The 18,225-nt window shown below is 29.4% G+C and overlaps 1 protein-coding gene across 1 annotated transcript in view; it reads right to left on the bottom strand.

Annotated features, from left to right (window-relative positions):
* Positions 1–18,225, bottom strand: part of LOC109599629 (dorsal-ventral patterning tolloid-like protein 1) — a 101,191-nt gene that overhangs the window by 8,526 nt on the left and 74,440 nt on the right. The window contains exons 4-8 of the mRNA XM_049964356.1: positions 10,743–10,917; positions 6,334–6,360; positions 3,574–3,785; positions 1,600–1,819; positions 1,326–1,534 (exon numbers count right to left, since the gene is read on the bottom strand). Coding sequence (XP_049820313.1) covers positions 1,326–1,534; positions 1,600–1,819; positions 3,574–3,785; positions 6,334–6,360; positions 10,743–10,917 — 843 coding nt within the window. The remainder of the gene's footprint in view (positions 1–1,325; positions 1,535–1,599; positions 1,820–3,573; positions 3,786–6,333; positions 6,361–10,742; positions 10,918–18,225) is intronic.

Raw genomic sequence — 18,225 nt, 5'->3', positions numbered from 1 at the left:
CATGTTTAATGATTTTGACATTAAAACCTAAATTTAAATGAGTTGCACTGTATATATAGTTAGAATTGTACTTCATAAATTTTTACAATGTATCTCTTCAAAATATTATATATCTATGAAATCCAACAAGTACGCTAACAACCTAATAAAAACCTTCTAATTTAAAGAATATAATTCAGACCTTTTAACACAAATAAACTGCGTTTGAAAATTATTACCACAATAAAGAATGCGGTTAACATAGTTTACTCAATTTTCCCTCATTATAATGGAACAAAATACCACAACAATTAATATATAATTTAGCCAAAAACTCGTATATCACCGTGAAAATGCACGTTGAAATTTATGGTTGCAATTTGTCCAACATAATAGCTAGTGCAGTCTGAGTTATTTTTTTATTTTTTGAACCCATGGAATCGCAATAGAGCTCGGAGAGCGGCGAGAGCACTGAATATAAACACACACGTAGAAATACTCGCGTTGGAGTTTTATTCAAAGTTTCAGCCCCCGGAACCCATCTAAAAAGCAAATAAACGACAAAAGTTACGCCATGTGTCGGGAAATTCGTTTCGAAAACTCGTTATCAAACTTTCGGTGAATAATCGTATTTGACAATAATATTCTCTGTTTTCAATTATTTTGCCGAAGCATCCTGTTCGACAGTTCCAATCGAACTGTTTACGGTATAATCTCGCCCGATGCGGCTTTTCATTTTTATTATACCGCCCGTGTTTATTCGCACAAAGGGTGCCACTTTTTTTTTTAAATATAACCAGTGATTGTCGATATGAGTGGCAATAAAAATAAACAATGACGTGGGATATACGCAAATATTTATGACTTGCTCTTTCAAAAAGATGCTACATTATGATGTAAAAATTTATTTGGATGATAGGATGAATTGATTCAAGATAAACCAGATGAAGCAAGTAGAGCTGAAGTGGTGTTTCAAAATTGTTTACTTCAGATCAACGTTGCAAGGTCTTTAAATGTTTACTTCTAAATTAACACAAACTACAAATCTTTAGTTTGGTACCTCATCGATTTTTTAGGCTAGTACTGTGTTTTTTCCAACTTCAGCCCGAAAGATTTCTTATTTTTAAATAGCTGTCCTGCAAGAGGATGTGGAGGCCATGTCAAATGATTCGTCGTCTGCAGGATTATAATTTTTTTGTAAGAAGATTTTATTAATTTTGTAAATAATATTTTACTTTTACTAGAGTAAATATATTATAAAAAACATTTTTACTAACAATATCCTCAACTTATTCCTCGCAGATTATTTGGATATATTATATTATTATCATTTTTGTAATACATACCTAATTTGGTAAAAGAGTTAGAGAACTCGAAGATGCCTTTGAAGCCTCTGTTCTGAGTGTTGGCAGTGCGTGGGAGGGTGACGAAAGTGACGAGAAGCGACGACTCGGACGAGTAGATCACCAGGTTACGTTGCTGGCCGCAGTACGTGCCGATCACCGCCGAACTGTTGTCCGGCCCATCGTACACTTTCACGTAGTCGAATGGACAACTGAAAAAAGGGCAACGGGGACACACAATAAGCGAGCTGGAGACGACGACGACGACTTGACTTACTGAGGTCCTCCGAAGAAGAGGTCAAAGTCCCGGAACTCGAGCCGTATGCGCTCGCCCTGGCCGCCAAGGAACTGGTAGTTGCAGTTGAGCGCCTTCGGGTAGGCGCCCGGATACGTGGGCGACAGGATCACACCCGTCGGCTTCGTCGCGCCCTTCACCAGGAAGTTGCAGGGCCCGCCGCCACCGCCGCTCGTTACCGGCACTCCCACCTCATATTCCGCTGTTAATGGAAACAAAAATTACACCCGTTTTGGTTCGTTCTAAAGGTCATTGGCTATATATAAATAATAAATAAATTGACTAAGTCGTCCAGTTAAGCTCTGGAAAATGTTGAAAACGATATATGACTTCAACATGTCTGTACATATTATTGATATATTTTGTATGTTAACCGTTAGAGTGACCAATATGAACAAAATTAACAAATGTTGTTGCTGTTCAAAGTTTTTTTTAAAGATTTTTTCAAAAGAATATGAACTGTTTTGAATTATCACTTGAGCACAAACCACCCCATTGTACAGAATTAGAGATTTCCTTTAAAAATATGACTTATGTGTTTGGTGCCAAATATTTTGTTGTAATAATCAACACATTCGGGGTGTCAAAGTCAAAATTACACTTGGCGCCATTGCTAACTAATTTCATTCGAGTTATTAAAATTTGTTTGCATTTTATTGTGTGTATAATGTTACTATTTAAACAATTATTCCATATTATGTGTAATTTAAATCTTGTATTCTACAATAAGTTTAAAATTTTGTGAATTGAAAACAAAATAAAAAATATTTAAAGCACAATTTTATATTGGTACTCACATTTAATTTTATTATAAAAATTATTAGTTGAGAGATTGTAGTGAATACGTTACTAACTTTGCAGGGATTATTCGAAAACAATAGAATTAAACAATGAAATATAAAATATTATTGAATGTTTGTTCGAGTTTAAACGACGCTTGATAAAAGTATTAAACACGTTCTCATCGAATTTAAAGGTAATGGCTTTTCATCGTCGAAACAAAACATTTACAATTGCAGGATATTTGAAATATAATTTCCACGATAAACATATTGTTCAATTATTTATTGCGTTTAAATAAATTGCATTTTGTATTAAACAAAGCCGTTGTTTTGCGATCCGACAATTTATTTGGCATAAACGAGCATTAAATTTTACTATATCAGTTGGGTGGATAAATGCAATTGATTTTTTGAAATAATTTTCGCTTCCAATTTTAAAATCATTTATTTAGATTTTTTGATTTAATCAGATAATAATGGAAACTGTATGCCAATTAGGGATTTAATTTCAATGTACATTCTTTTACGTTATTTTTAAATAAGATTATGTTTAACAACAACAAAAATACTTTTTAAAATATTTTCTGTTTTAAACTGCACTGTGCTGTCGGTTATTTAAAGTGGATAATTCGAATTATTTCAAAATTCAAATTATTAATAGGAATATAATGCAGTAAATATATTATTAAAATAAGCTTTAAAGTACCATGTAATCTCATAAATTAAACAAAATTTTATCAGTGCTCAATTTATAGGTAGTGATGGATAGCCCAGACTTTGCTGGCAATCCAATGCTTTCTTTTTAGCGGCATTACCAATTTGCTAATAACTAGCTTCACTTTGTAAGACATTGTACTTTTAAATATTTGTTGTTGACTCAAATTACGATATTCCAAAATTGCAATTATAACAGCAAAATCTTCAGAAGGAAATCGTCTTTGATTCTTTTTATGATGCTAAACAATAGATAAATTATGAATGAGCCGAAAGAATATGTTCAAATCCACAAGATGTTTCTTTCGAAAATAAGAAACAGAATGTCTAAAACTGCACATCAAAAGACGCGTAGTGTAATGACAAAATTTGTAATTTTCTATAAATTTACCTTTTTGTGGGATATACCTTTTATCATGTTATATATAATTTACATGAACCTATGTACTCATAAACTTACAGTCATTGATGAAGGTGTAGCGGCCGGCGAAGAGGTCCGCGGTGCTGACGTTCTTGTCGGTGTGGAAGTTGAGGGCGAGCGCGCGATATAGGGAAACGCGCCTACGGGGCGGTATCGGGCCGCAGTACCGTCCGCCGAACGGGCTGTTGATCAGCTCCGCGCTTTCTGGATGCACGACTTCCGAGTACACGTCCATATACTCGTGGATGCAACTAAACAACATCAATCACACTCTCTTATTATGTGATCGGACATTTTTCGTTTTTAGTTAATCGTACTTCCAAAGAAGATGATTTGTATATAAATTTATTTTCAGCAATATTTATTTATTTAAGTACAGGAGTTCATATTTATACTAATATATTAAGTTAGCAAACCATCTTTTTTGACAGTAAATTCAATAAGATGTTTAAGATATTCTATTAAAATTGGCGTACCATGAAAAATGAACATGCACATCATGCAGTTAAATAATACACATTTTAGTTTAATAAATAGAAATCAGTTTAACCAAATATTCATTTTTCCCATATTTATTGAAGATTGTTATAAATTCCAGCTTTTTCTGCAAAAATAAATAAATTTTTCAGTTTGAAGCACATAATGAATAATTTTAGAAACATTTAATATATGGTATTATATAATAATATATAATCTTTTGATTCTTTTATCAATTTCAGTGAATATGAGCTTTAAAAATATATTTTAAGTATATTTTCTGTTTTGAGTTTAACCGCAAAAATAAATACCATTTTAAATTTAATTATAAGTAAGAGAGTAAGATATTTTTTTTTTTTTTAAATAGACATATTAATTGTACAAATTAATAATAAAATATATTATTGTTTTAAAAAATGTATATAAATTAATTTGTGCGTTGTTGTAACCAATTCATCATTGAGTAAAATTTTATAATAAAAACACCTGTTCAAAAATTTAATATGGACGGTCACTCGTTCCCCTTTTAACCCCTATCAAGATTGCCGAACAACAATTACTTCCATTGTTGCATCCAATAATTTCCATTTAAAGTGATTGATGGTTTTTAATTGAATTCTTGAAAAAAAAAAAACAATAAATCACTGTATCGCATGTATAGAACAAGCAATCTATAATCTGTCGTGTCACAATAGTTCGGCAAGACTGTCGTTTTTTATTTTCTCTCTTGCGTTTTTGCACAGAAGAAATTACAATTATGTGGAACAAATGTGGTGGTGGGCGATAACATTTTAGTTTAATTTATCGAGATATGACATTTAAAAGGATAATTAACTATTATTGAGTATAAAGGGGCAGATTTAATTTAATGTGGAGCGATAATGTTTATTTTTGTGTTGTAATCTAAACTAATTAATTTATAACCATAAATTTCAAACAAATACTCTACTTACAAGTAAATAAACGACAACTACTTTTTGAAAAGTTTAACTATCTGTTTTTATTGTTTTTGAAGGTACTCTACGTAAAACTTTCTAAATTATAATGCCATAAAAGTTTACTGGCTTCTCTTTATTAGCCACATTTAATAAAATTGTACAAACCCCTGCTGAAAAAAAAGCCTATAGAAACATGCACTTTTACGAATATCTCAATAATAAATCTGCCCAAATCAATTTAATTATGTACTCAATCTAAACCAAGTACGGGTTTGGCTTTGAGAAGTGAACGTTAAGTTTAAGTGCTTTGAGCACACGAATACGAACCACTAAAATCATGCTTCCACCGAATCATAACAGGAAAGGCTCAGATCGGAACTCGCATGCAAAGTACCTACCAATATCATAGTCGGCGAACTTGTTTAAGAAGTTTATTTAAGGGTAACCAAGTACATTATGTACAAACTACGGAAACTCCGTATTTTCATTGGGAATTCAACTAAAGTATGTATGATCAATGGATTTATTTATTTTTTATTATTTTTGTTATTACTATTATGATTTATTTATTTAATTTGTTTACTGTTTTTTAAATTTTCATTATATTAATATTTAACTCTAATAAAACATTACAAGTTTGTGGTAATTTTCTACTAATTTTTTCTTAAAATCATTTTTATTTAATTTAGATTTTATTTCGTCAAAGTTCATAAAGTCACAGTTTTTGAATTATATTTAAGATTGTTCATTATTTAAATAATTAACCATTTAATAGTAATGGTTTTAAAATTATTATTTAACAATATAAGCCAACTTAAAATTGTTATATTTTAAAATTTTAAAAAATATTTATTTTATTTTTAAAAATTATTTAATTAATAAAAATAAACTGATCATGCAAGCAGTTTATGTTTTAGGATGAACTCTAGTGAAGGTGAAGCGTTTCTAAATCATGCAAACAGAGTGATAAGCAAATAGCTTTGCAGTGTAACCTATAAAAGAGTGGACCATTTCAAAAAGTAATATATTTTTTGTATTATATTTATACTTGGTAAACAACCTTACGAATATAATAAAGATCTATAATAGATAATCGAAAAAAAGATACTAAATATTGAAATCTATGTATTTCAAAGGACCTCATAAAAAATTTAATAAAACCGTGTGTCAAGTACTTTTTTCAAATGGTCAATGTAAATAGTATACAGATAATGAGTCCCATATTCTGTCACAAAGAAATAAGAAGTAGTAAATATTAAAAAGTCGACAAAATATGGGCATGTAGCTGTTGCATTAAGAACGTCAAACACTGAATTTAGGTCGATGAAAGGGGAGTGTATAAATTGAATGTTTCGTGTAGTGTGAAGTGGGGGGTAGTACTCACGCAGGAAGATCTCCCACGGCAGCTCCACTGTGGCAGGCAGCAGCGACGGCAACACAAGAACGATCAGTCAACGAAAACGGATAACGTGCCACGCCATTTACGTACTCTTTACTACTTTTACTCGAATTGAACGGTTTTTTTCGATTTGATGTAGCCCAACACTCGCACATAAACTCGATGTGGTTTATCATTTGCACATAAAGTTAATGCAAATAGAAAGCTTTGGTGTTCGATTATTTAAACCTGAAATTTATTGAACTTTCCCGCCTTGACAATTGTAGTAAAATAATAATTTTTTATTAATATAAATTATTCTGACTTACTGTTATATTGTTCAGATTGTGTTAATGTGTTCAGATAATTTTTTATTATTTATTTCTTTAATTTTATAATAAGATATTTCAAATTGAATTGTTTATATTAAAAATTAGAAATTCTTCATATTAAAAATTAGAAAAAGAATATTTTAAATTTTTAGTTTTTTTGGCATATATATATATATATATATATATATATATAAAATACTTAATTTCCATTAATACTGAATTACTGAAAATACTGAATTAAAATTCATCCAACTTCTTTCACAACCAAATTTAGAAGATTTTATTTAGAATTATTTATAATTTGCAACAAAAAACAGTGAATGAAATAAACCTCTTATTTTCAAAATTAAAATTTTTTATTAGAATTATTTACTATTTGAATCCAAAAAAATGTAGAACAATATAAATCTCCAATTTTATATTAATTTTTTTTTTCTAATACTTTTTGTGTCTTTATTTTTTCAGACATATTTCGAAATTTTTTAAATTTAATTTAAATATTTTGATTAATTTTATAAATATCTAAAAGGATTGAATTTGTAAAATAATAATTGATATTTTTATATAAATCGTTATAATTTATATATAATGTATTGTATTTTACAATTATTCATTTTATTTCTTTAATGAAGTAAATATATATTAATTTTCAATTTTAATTGATTGTATTTATTTTCTATGTTTAATATAAATATTTATTATATATTTTATCTGAAAATTTCATATTCATAAATAATATTGGATTAATAATTTTTAAATTTTTACATTTAAAAGATTTTAATTAGATTTATTTACACCTTGCCTTTAGCAAAATCAAAATATTTTTAGTTATGGTTTCTATATTTAATTTTTTAAAATAATATTTTCTTTTATAGATAAATCGTTTTAATTTATCCTAAATTTCATAGATTACGTATGATGATCATTTATTTCTTTAATTAAGAAATTATTTATTAATATTTTATTATTTATGTGTATTGTAATTACAGTTCTTAAAAATCCATTCTAATAATAATTATTAATAAATAATACTAGCAAAATACTACTTTTGAGTAACAATTACAATAATTTACACACATATATTCTATTAAAGCCATTACAATATTTAATATAAAATACATGTATATTAATTTGTATAAACTTCTCTACACATTATTCGTAATCAAAAAGCATTTTACGTATGTATCCGTACCAAAGCCTTCTATTTACAATATTACTTAACCGCTCGAAAAACTAACATCAAAATTAACGAGTGTAAAAAATAAAAATCCGTTCAGTACATGCAGTAGTTTGATTCGAGTGTGTTTATAAAAGGAAAAATGTAACTAAGGAATGTTTACTCTTTTCGAAAAGCAAATGTTCGACTATTTAAAGTCTTATCTTGTACACCATTCATACGTTCACACACTTAACTACTCCGTTCACGGGCTTTCATCTGACTCATTTGTAAAATTGCGAAAACGGAAAGATTCTCACAACCGGCGCAACTTATCGATTACGTGTTAGTTTTGCAGTTTTTTTTCTTCGTCCAGCCTAATGATCATTATGTACGTAATGTCCGCGAACAATGGGAATAAATTGCGGCGGTTGTAGTTTTCCCCGTTTATTTGCAGTCATTCAAACAATGTACAAACGGCGTGTAAATACACATTACAATAATCAAGTCACATACAGATGCGTACGATTGTATTATATATATAGTAGCTACACACAACGTCGGATTGCCAAAAACAATGAACCAAATTTATATTATAATAGACTATTGGTTCGAACGAAGCGATTCAAGTATCACTATATTTAATACATGTTTGGCAATTCGGCAGAACATCTACAATAGTGAAGCCCAATTAATTCATATACACAGCCTACAGCCTCCTAAAATCGGCATCGGCCGATGATTGAATTCATCATCGTTTATTTTTCGAATAAACTCGGATACGGTTCGAGCGATTTGGTGCGAAATTGATTTTAATATTTTCTTTTCCATCTGTCCATATAATTTCCAAACTAATCCGATTGCGATCGCAAAACCAATAAACCAGATGAAAATTATACAGCTGGCATATTTAGAATGCAATGCATTTTTTATTTTGTTAATGGATTAGTTTTTTTTTATTAGTTTTAATTTTAGTGTTTCGATAGAAATATAAGCGCATTCGCCATTTTTATACTTATTTTCGGATGAAATAAAATTCCATCTGTTTAAAATTTTAACATTAAATGGTTAAAATATTTAATTAGCCACAATATGATTAATAGATAATTAATCGTAATTCATTTTTGAATTTGAAAAAAGCCTAATTCTTTACAATGTATTTTTTATATGTCTTTAGTTGTTATAAATAGATATTTTCAGATGGATAAAAACAGTCTTAAATGTCAGACTAATTTTTTTAAACGTTTATTGTTTTTTTAACGAAGAAAATGGTAAATCTCATGTCAAAAAAATATAAATTCCCTCAAAATTTCGTAACAATTTCTTCAAATTGTTTATCCCAAATTGATATGATTTGTAAACAACAATATAAATATCATTTTATCTAAGCTAAAGATAATTTAATAATATCACTTTTTGATAAGATTGATTTTTAAAGACAAATTTAATAAAAAATTGCCTATATCGTTTAATTAATTAATTACGAAACTAAATAATTTTAAATTTAATTAGCTAATATAATTTAATTACATATATAACAATTTTAATTATAATTATTTACAATTTAATCACAGGTACTTAAATATTTAATGAAAGAAACATTAATTTTCACCTTAAAAGAATTTTATTAACATTTAATATATTTTGTTAGTTTTATACATATTTTTAGAAATTTTATAAATATGTTAATATTGGATGAAGTGATTTTATATGACAAACCTCTAGAGATATTGATAAAAATTATTAAAATTTTTAAATTTTTGCTAATTAGATAATTTTAAGTTTAATATAAAAAATACCATTTAATCTTAAGTAAAATTAAATTAATTTAATTACTAATTATTCATTTTTAATTTTTCAAGTATTCTAAAGACAAAGTCAATCAAAAAGGCCCTTGTACAAAATTATTAATTAAGTATTATATTTTTTCGAAGTATGCTTAAAGTTTTTGTCTATATTTCAAAAACATTCAGATATATTAAAGATGTAGTTTACGGCAAAAAAACGTTCTAAAAAATTGATATACTTTGTTGATCATTAAATTTGATTTTGTAACAAAACTAAACAGTTTTCTATTAAAAAAAAACGTAAATACGATTAATTCTAGAATAACCAAATATTTTTTAAATTATCCTAAATACATACTGAAAATTTTAAATTTTTGTACATACGACATAAAAAATCTAAATTATTATTGTTATATTTGGTATTTCATATGTAGTACATAGACATACATATATATTTTTTTGTGTTGAATCTGAAATTGAAGGTTTTTCAACAACATATCTAAATGTGATTTCTGTATATTTTTGTGTTTACCAAATTAGAAACAGTAATATTAATATTTTAAGATACCACAAACTATTTCTTTCATAATAGCCACATTTTTTTGATTGTCTAGTATTAATTGTTTCAAATACATTCTTTGCTAGTTTGAAAACTAACTACTAATTTAAATTTTTCTATCAAAATAGCTGAGGATTTGGGTAGTCTATAAATTGTACAGTTACTTTAAGTTTGTGGTTAATTGTAACAATGCACAAAACTTATTAATTGAGCACTGAGCAACATAAGTAATAATAATAAATAAAACTTTTGTTTTGAGAAGTAATAAATTTTACATTTTTGTTAAAAAGTAATTAAAAATTTGTTACTCGTGTTTTTTATATTTAGTTTGTGATATCTTGTTATTTATTATAATATTATTATTTAATATTTATTTAATAATGTTTAGAATCAATCAAAAAAAGGCACCAAATCGCACGACCCTGTACGACTGTATCAGTCCCATCAACATGTTGCAATACTAACTGGACAACGTACGTGTACACACCAAAAAAACACAGTCAGTGGGGTGAAGGGGATGTAGCGAAATGAGGGAGTGTGGTTGTGCGTACCGGACGGCTGGCGTGCGGTACGGTACTTACTCGGGCGGGGTTCCGCGCAGCGCGAAATGGGTGAACAGGATCTCCACCCTTTGGCCGGGACCGGCCAGGAAGGTGTAGATGCACTGGCGCGAGTGGCCCTTCGTGTTGACGAACTCGGGTGCGTGGAAGGTCCCGTTCTGCTGATTGCCCGCGCTCACGAACGTCTGGTCGCATTCTGCAACAACAAATAATTCCTGTCAGAAAAATCATTTTCATATATGAATAGAGAAATAATACATTAATTAGTTTAGTTAATGTAAAGGTATTTTATTATTTAATCAATACTATTTTGCTCGTTAAATTAGATATTTCTAGATATTCTTCTTGCACCTTTTGATTATAAAATAACGGCTTTCTAAGACGTCTCTTATTATTCATGAAAACCACCTTATAATGTCATTAATATGATTGTTGTGATAATATATTTTAAGAAATTCTTTAAAAATCCATTTATCTGAAACAAAGCGTTTTGATATTCACATGAGCCACAAGACTTTTACGATTAAAAGTTTAAACGAGTTTCAGTCTTCTATTTTCCTTTTAATAACATCAGGTTAAGGAAAGTTTTAAATGTTTCGATATAAATACTCGTAGTATTACACGTTTAAATTGTTAAATTCGAATTTTATCCTTTTTGTTAATTAAGAATAAAACTAAAACGTTTAAAAAATAAACTTTTACCAATTGTCTAAGAAAAGTACAGTAGTGGCCATTATTATGGAAACTTTTTAAAATGCTGAATATTTTAGCTATAACTCTTTTATTTGATGTGAAATGTTAAAATAATATTAGTTTACTTTTGTCCCCTTACTCAGTATTAAAAAAATATAAATTCTAAATATTATTCTGTAAAATGTTACATATATATTCCTGAATTGAGCTGGACATAAATATATCAACATTATTTTTGAAAGGGATTTTTAGTGATTAAATCTGTGTTATTTAATTTGAAATTAACAATTTGTATAAAATCATTTTTGTTTTATAATTTTTATCGAATTGCGTAGGACAGTCTCGACCATTCGAAGTTTAAATTCCTTCAATCTTCTTGGATTGCTGTGATGAGTTCAATTAAATGTGTAAATTTTTTTGTGGAATTTGGTTACAAATGTGATCCCTCAGGGTTGATGCCTGGAGATTGGACACATTGACGCTTTGGCGTTTTAACAATCCGTCACATTTTGTATTTGTGTTTCGGATCGTTTTCTTGTTGACACATATTTATTGAGAGCATCTTCAATACATGGAAGCAAATTGTTGTTTAATATATTCTTATACATACATTAGTCTAAGGGGGCCTTTACCAGAAGAATTGAAGTCTTTGCATGGCAAGATTGAACCGCCACCACGTTTTACTGTGATTATAACAAACTTTTTGTGTAGTTTTATATATAATGAAAGTTAATCAATATAACGTTTAATAAATAGTAACTACTTCATAATTTTCATATTGTAATGCGTCAAAGTAAAGTTAATTGTACTAAGATTCTGAGGCCAAATTTAACATAAAATACATTCGGAAGCTTTTAAATAACGTAAATGCGAATATTTCCAATTTATAAATTCAACATTATTTCGCACTAAATTACAATTAACCGCAAAATTTACATTAATTTCATTATAAATCAAAACAGGCAATCGATCCGATTTCAAACGAGCGAGTGCATGTAAATTTTCATTCTCAATTAATGTAATTAATTTACACTTGCACTGACGATTGGCGACGACTAATTTTAAATTGTTAATTAACTGTCGACAATATGCAGTAAATTCGAGGAAACTTCAAACACAATAATATTACGGGCACAATCAATGCCACCATAAACTTCTAATTTATGGCCGAACGCTCGATTTATTGACCGGATAATAATCGCAAACACATCAGAACAGATTGTAATTAAATTGTGCAGAAAATCGTATTAATTTGCAAGGATATTGAGTTAATTAATTATAAGGAAAATCGATGATGTCCACCCAACAACCGTGTTTTTTTCTTTTGTTAACATTCAGACGGTCCCGTTCATAACCGTAGGAGCATAAATTGGCGATGTTAACGTGCTAACGCCGAAATTTATGAAACTGCGACATTACAGATGCAAAACCGAAAGCGGCATTTAACTAGGATAATTCCTAGCACGTACATACATAGTAGTTCCGTTGGTTTTGCAGCAGATGATGATGGTGTTATGGCCCGGGTCCAAAATAAAGCGGCTATCGATCCGGGGGACCGCGCGTAGCGGCGGATGTGGCAGAGATCCAAAATTGCCGGATAACTAATCCACACCGTTCGCCTCACCTAAAACTTACGATTTCCATCTACGAGTACGTATATCACAGATACTGCAATGGAAAAAGCGCGGCTCGACGTTGCACCGGAATTATCTCCAATGGTTTTCTGGAAATTATGGTTTCCTTATTAACTTCTTGTGTTCCAGTGGGTCTTTTTTTGACATTGTTTGGAAATGAACTCACCACAGCAATTCAAGAATCTTGAATAGGAATACATACTTGTCATATTTTAAATAACTACAATATATACTATAATATGATCACTACTGTATATTTGTTGACATGGCCAGCAAGGCTCCGGGTCACACATTTACTACTCTTTATTATCCCTCATTGTACAGTGTAGTTTGGCCTGTGATTTTAACAATTTAATAGAATCAGTCACTTAAAATTAAAGTTTGTTGTTTTATGTCAAAGAATTTGGTGATAAACTAATGTACAGTAAGAAGAAAACTTAAAAGCAAAGGAACTGAGATGAAAGGAAATTTCTTCACATCAATGAATGCATATTTATTCAGGACAACATGCATAACTATGGATATGTAAAGTAACGACAATGTAGTGGGATCTAATTAAAGCGCTTTTCACCTGATTGAAATTCTAAATTCTAGAAAATCAGCCGCACCTTACCTACGCCTTGAAATTTTCATCAAGTCCTCACCTTTCGATTATCTACGTTATATTATAAAACTAATTATTTTTATAATATTTTTAAATTATTTTTAAAGATTGTTCATTCAGTCAGTTCAAATTTAGGTGAACACTTTAAAAGTTAGAATGCTCTTAGACTTGGACTTAATAAATAATAGAATGATGGAGGCAATAACCAGGAAACGATAAACGCAAAGAACCAACAGACAAGGGAACAATTAAATGGCGGTTTCTGGGGCGCGCAGCAGAGAGGAATGGGGAATTGAGAACGGACCAGACCAGACCTATTACTCACCCGAACTACTTTTCTTTAAGAATTCCTCCTATTATTATGTCGGGTTGGGTTGAATAGATTAATTTGCCCGTTTAGTTTGCCGACTAAGTTAATATTTCATTTACGACACAATTAATTCACTTAAGTATATCTGCCGTGAATACCGAGGAAGTGTCATAAATTTAATATTTTTGCATTTTCGTGGTTTTATCTGTTAAATAAATATTTCGTGTGCTACAGTTATTCGAGAAAGAAATGTCCGAAAACTTTGCCAACAAATAAATGACACAAGATTGGGAATTTAAATTATTATATTCCTAATTATTAATTAATGTTGAATATCTTTGGTATTAAATATTCAAAATTTTTTTTGACCAATGTCCAGAAGCTATAGCAAGACAAGAAAATGATTTTTACATCTCTTTTTTAAGATCAATTAGAGTATATTTTCTAAATGCGTTGAGTTAATTATATAAAATAACTAAAGGAGAGAAATGTTTAAATCATTGGACTCTTTATTATTAAAAATATTGAATAATTTAGGTTTTAAATATTCAATTTCTTCAACTAATATCCAGAAGCTCTGTCAACAAAGGAAAATAATTTTTACATCTGTTTTCTAAAACCAATCGTAGTATATTTCCTAAATGAGCTGAAGTATTTATATGAAATGACTCAAGGAGTGAAATTTAAATGTATTTAAAAATACTGAATAATTTTAATATCCAAAATTCAAAAAATTGATAAAAAAAAATAAATAAACAGATTTTCATAATTAAAAAATGTAAATAAATTATTAGATATTGTGACTTTTCATTTTAACTTTTTAATATTTAACAGCTGCATCCTTTTACATACATACATTTTATTAATTTTCAGATACTGACTAGCTGGATGAATTCTCAACTTAATACTGTTTAATAGAGAATTTTAATTAAAATTTGACATGCTAAACATAAATTATTACGGAATTAAATACTGAATTTTAATGAAAATTTTTTGTGTGAAATGTTTATAAAATATTGTAGTTTAACAACTTCTTTGAAATCATTTTAATTTTAAATATACTAAGCCCAATTTGCAAATTATAGTTTGTTTGAACACTAAATAAAATAAGATTCAGTCTCGGAGTCCTCGGTTTATCTTCGTTCAGGTGAATCGACCCAAACACTTTTCGGGTCAAGAAATGAGGATTATACATTTCGTGGATACGTTCGTCGTTGATTAATTTCCACGAATTTATCTTTACAGATAACCCCGGAGTTTCCGCACTATTAATTTCCGGTCCTTTTTAATTATTATCGTCTTCTAGCCCGATAGATTGCAATCAAGTCGCCCGCTGCATTTTATCACTTCATTTTTCTCCGTTCTCACTAAATCACCGCAATTATGATAATGGATACAAAAGCAATTGCATAAAATGACGCACACACAAATGTGTAAACTTTCAGGCGGACTAATGAATAATACATGCAAACCGGCAAAACTCCCAATTAAAACTGACCGCTGCTGTTCCGAAACGTGGCCGCAAAACGAAAATGACTTCTTTATCAGTATTAGTTTAAATAGCAGTTGTATATTGCCGGACAATTTTAACGACCCCCCAGAGACTTCATACTTCCTGCTTTACAGTTATAAAACCGTGGAGTGAATTTATTACCATCGATTTATATACATGGACGCAGCTTGCATCACTAGCTGGTGTTTCGGTGTCTGCATATGTAAATTGCAACGATACATCGCATCAGCGTTGTGGTATTGACAGGAATTAATTTATTATACTTTTCAATGGACAATTTGTTTCTATTATACTGCGGTTCGTTTATATTTGACTAAATAATGGGTTAAATAAATAAAATTTCACGTTAATTTACTTACTTTTTAATACGAAATATTCCTTTGAAATTTGTCTTTTAGATTATTCAAACTATTTTAATATTTTAATAACCGTTAAATATTTTATAGCGGCTTTAATAGACTTATTGGGAAATATATGTCAAAAAAAGAAAAGTCGTTTTACTCTCAAAATGTCCAGTAAAACTAATTAAAAATGTATTCACATGATTCTCTCAATAAGTCTGTTGAAGCTATTATAAAATATTTACGAATTCATTCATTTCGAATGACTTCTAGATCTAGCTATTATTATTCTTGCACGAGAACTTCTTTAACAAGTTGCAGATTTTTTAGTGATTGACGATTCATTATTCCCTTTTTAAGAGTATCTCAAATGTGTTCAATAAAATTTAAGTAAAGATTCTTCGCTGGCAACTTATTGGTAAACACAGCTTGTTGGAAAGTTACTAAGTCAAAATAATCATTTAAAGATATCTACCAAAATCCTGAATTACCAGAACTGTGTTATCAAGTAGGTACTCTACCTGGTCTACGTACAGTTTAATTACTTGATCTTATATCCATAACTTCTAACAACTCATTTTGAGCAATACTTTGACGTTCTCTAGCGACTCAAAGTTCTAGAAGTTGATCTCCACTAACTCTAGTTGCCCTTTCACCACCCGATTCCGCCTGATCTGGGCTCTATTTATAACAGCTCGGTAATTTGAATCTCAGTTAGACACACTTTACGCTTTCGTGGTCTCCCAAGGACATCAAAGTTCAATTATTAAAAAATTTTATATAGAAATACACTAGGGGAATAAATGTGTGATTCTAAATATATCATGTGTCATGATGTAAAAACATCTTTATTTTCCTCACTTATAGAAACTACATGAGCATAAATTTTCTGCCTAATACAGTAATGAAATTATATTAAATTATATTTGTTACCCCTTTTTTCATTTAATCTACGTAAAAAATCAAAACAAAAATCAATGTAGTCCGTGGTAAAAAATGTAAAATTATGATTAAATGGCAACTTATCTCATTTCGTATGAAACAATGTAGAATGAAGTTTATTTTAAACGGAGGTGAAGAACATAAACTTGTCATTCCAAATATTTTATTGCGAGAAACTAAAACTAGGAACGTATATTCAATGTAATAGGACAAACAGCCGTTCCGACGAGATTCAAATTGTTCAATCAAAGTGTCAATAAATCCTGGTAAATCTGTACCATCCGCCTACACTAAATTATTACTTCCTTATTGATTTTCACACATCGTTCACACACAAGTTTTGTTGGAATTCGAAATATGGCAAATAATCAGTCGTTTCTCAATTGTAATCATCCTTACGATTAGATGCACTTCCCGAGGAGCCGTTTCTCAGGAAATTCTAATTGGAAACCTTTGTTTTCAACGTCCAAATGTCACAAATTGTGAGTCAAGCTATTCGGCCTAATAAAAAATCATCTAATAAATAGCGACATTCTCGTGATCGAATAAGTGGAAAGTGGAAAATACGAAATAAATTTCCGGCTATCGTTGTCGCATTGACATAACAAATTATTTACACGTTAAAAAGGACCATATCTGTCCGCTAAAAGGTTTCTTATAAATCAATGTGATAAGTGAAGGCGGAGGCGTTATCCGGTTCGGGGAAAACAGAACCGAAAGCATGTATTAAGGATCCTTTGGCCAGAACGACAGACAATGTATTTATTCTGACAATTTCCAAGGAATTTAGATTATTTAATTTAGGGGAAAAAGGCAAAGAAGAGTTTTTAATGAAATGTTATTAAAAAAAGTGAAATTATATAACTGCTTCTGTTATATAATTTAATTCTGCTAGTGGTTGACAAGTGACATATCTAAGAGAGTTTCAAATGAAATTACTATAACAAAATTTCCTGAAACTGCAATGTTTATCAAATTTACTCCTTATACCATGTGAAGAGGAAGTTTAAGTTAATTGGATGTTTCCTGCTGCACTAACAATGTGAGTGCAAGCGCCAAAGGAAGTTGAAAACTGTACAAGTACTTGTACATGTGTGAAATTATTAATATTTTAATCTGAACTGCAAACAATTAATATTACTATGTAAACTGTTAACAAAATTAAGATACAGTGGCTCAATTAAACTTGTTTATTATCGTTTCAGTGGTAGTTATTTTAATGTTTTTAATTAATTTAAGCTAATTAAAGCTATTAACTGCTTTGTTATCAAATTTATTTTGTAGATTAAAATATTATGAAAGCTCATATCATTCAGCAGGAATTAAATTGCATACTTCAAACAACATGGCATCGGCGAAATAAAATAGGAATTTGCTGTTTCCAGGGAACTGCTGCATGATTTAGATATAAATATTCACACCATTTAGCTGAACTATTTCAATTTTGTTTTTTACAGTTTAAAATAA

This window comes from Aethina tumida, chromosome 3 (assembly GCF_024364675.1).
Source record: "Aethina tumida isolate Nest 87 chromosome 3, icAetTumi1.1, whole genome shotgun sequence".
NCBI lineage: Eukaryota > Metazoa > Arthropoda > Insecta > Coleoptera > Nitidulidae > Aethina > Aethina tumida.
Note: the sequence above shows the minus strand (reverse complement) of the source record. Positions and strands in the feature narration are given on the sequence as shown.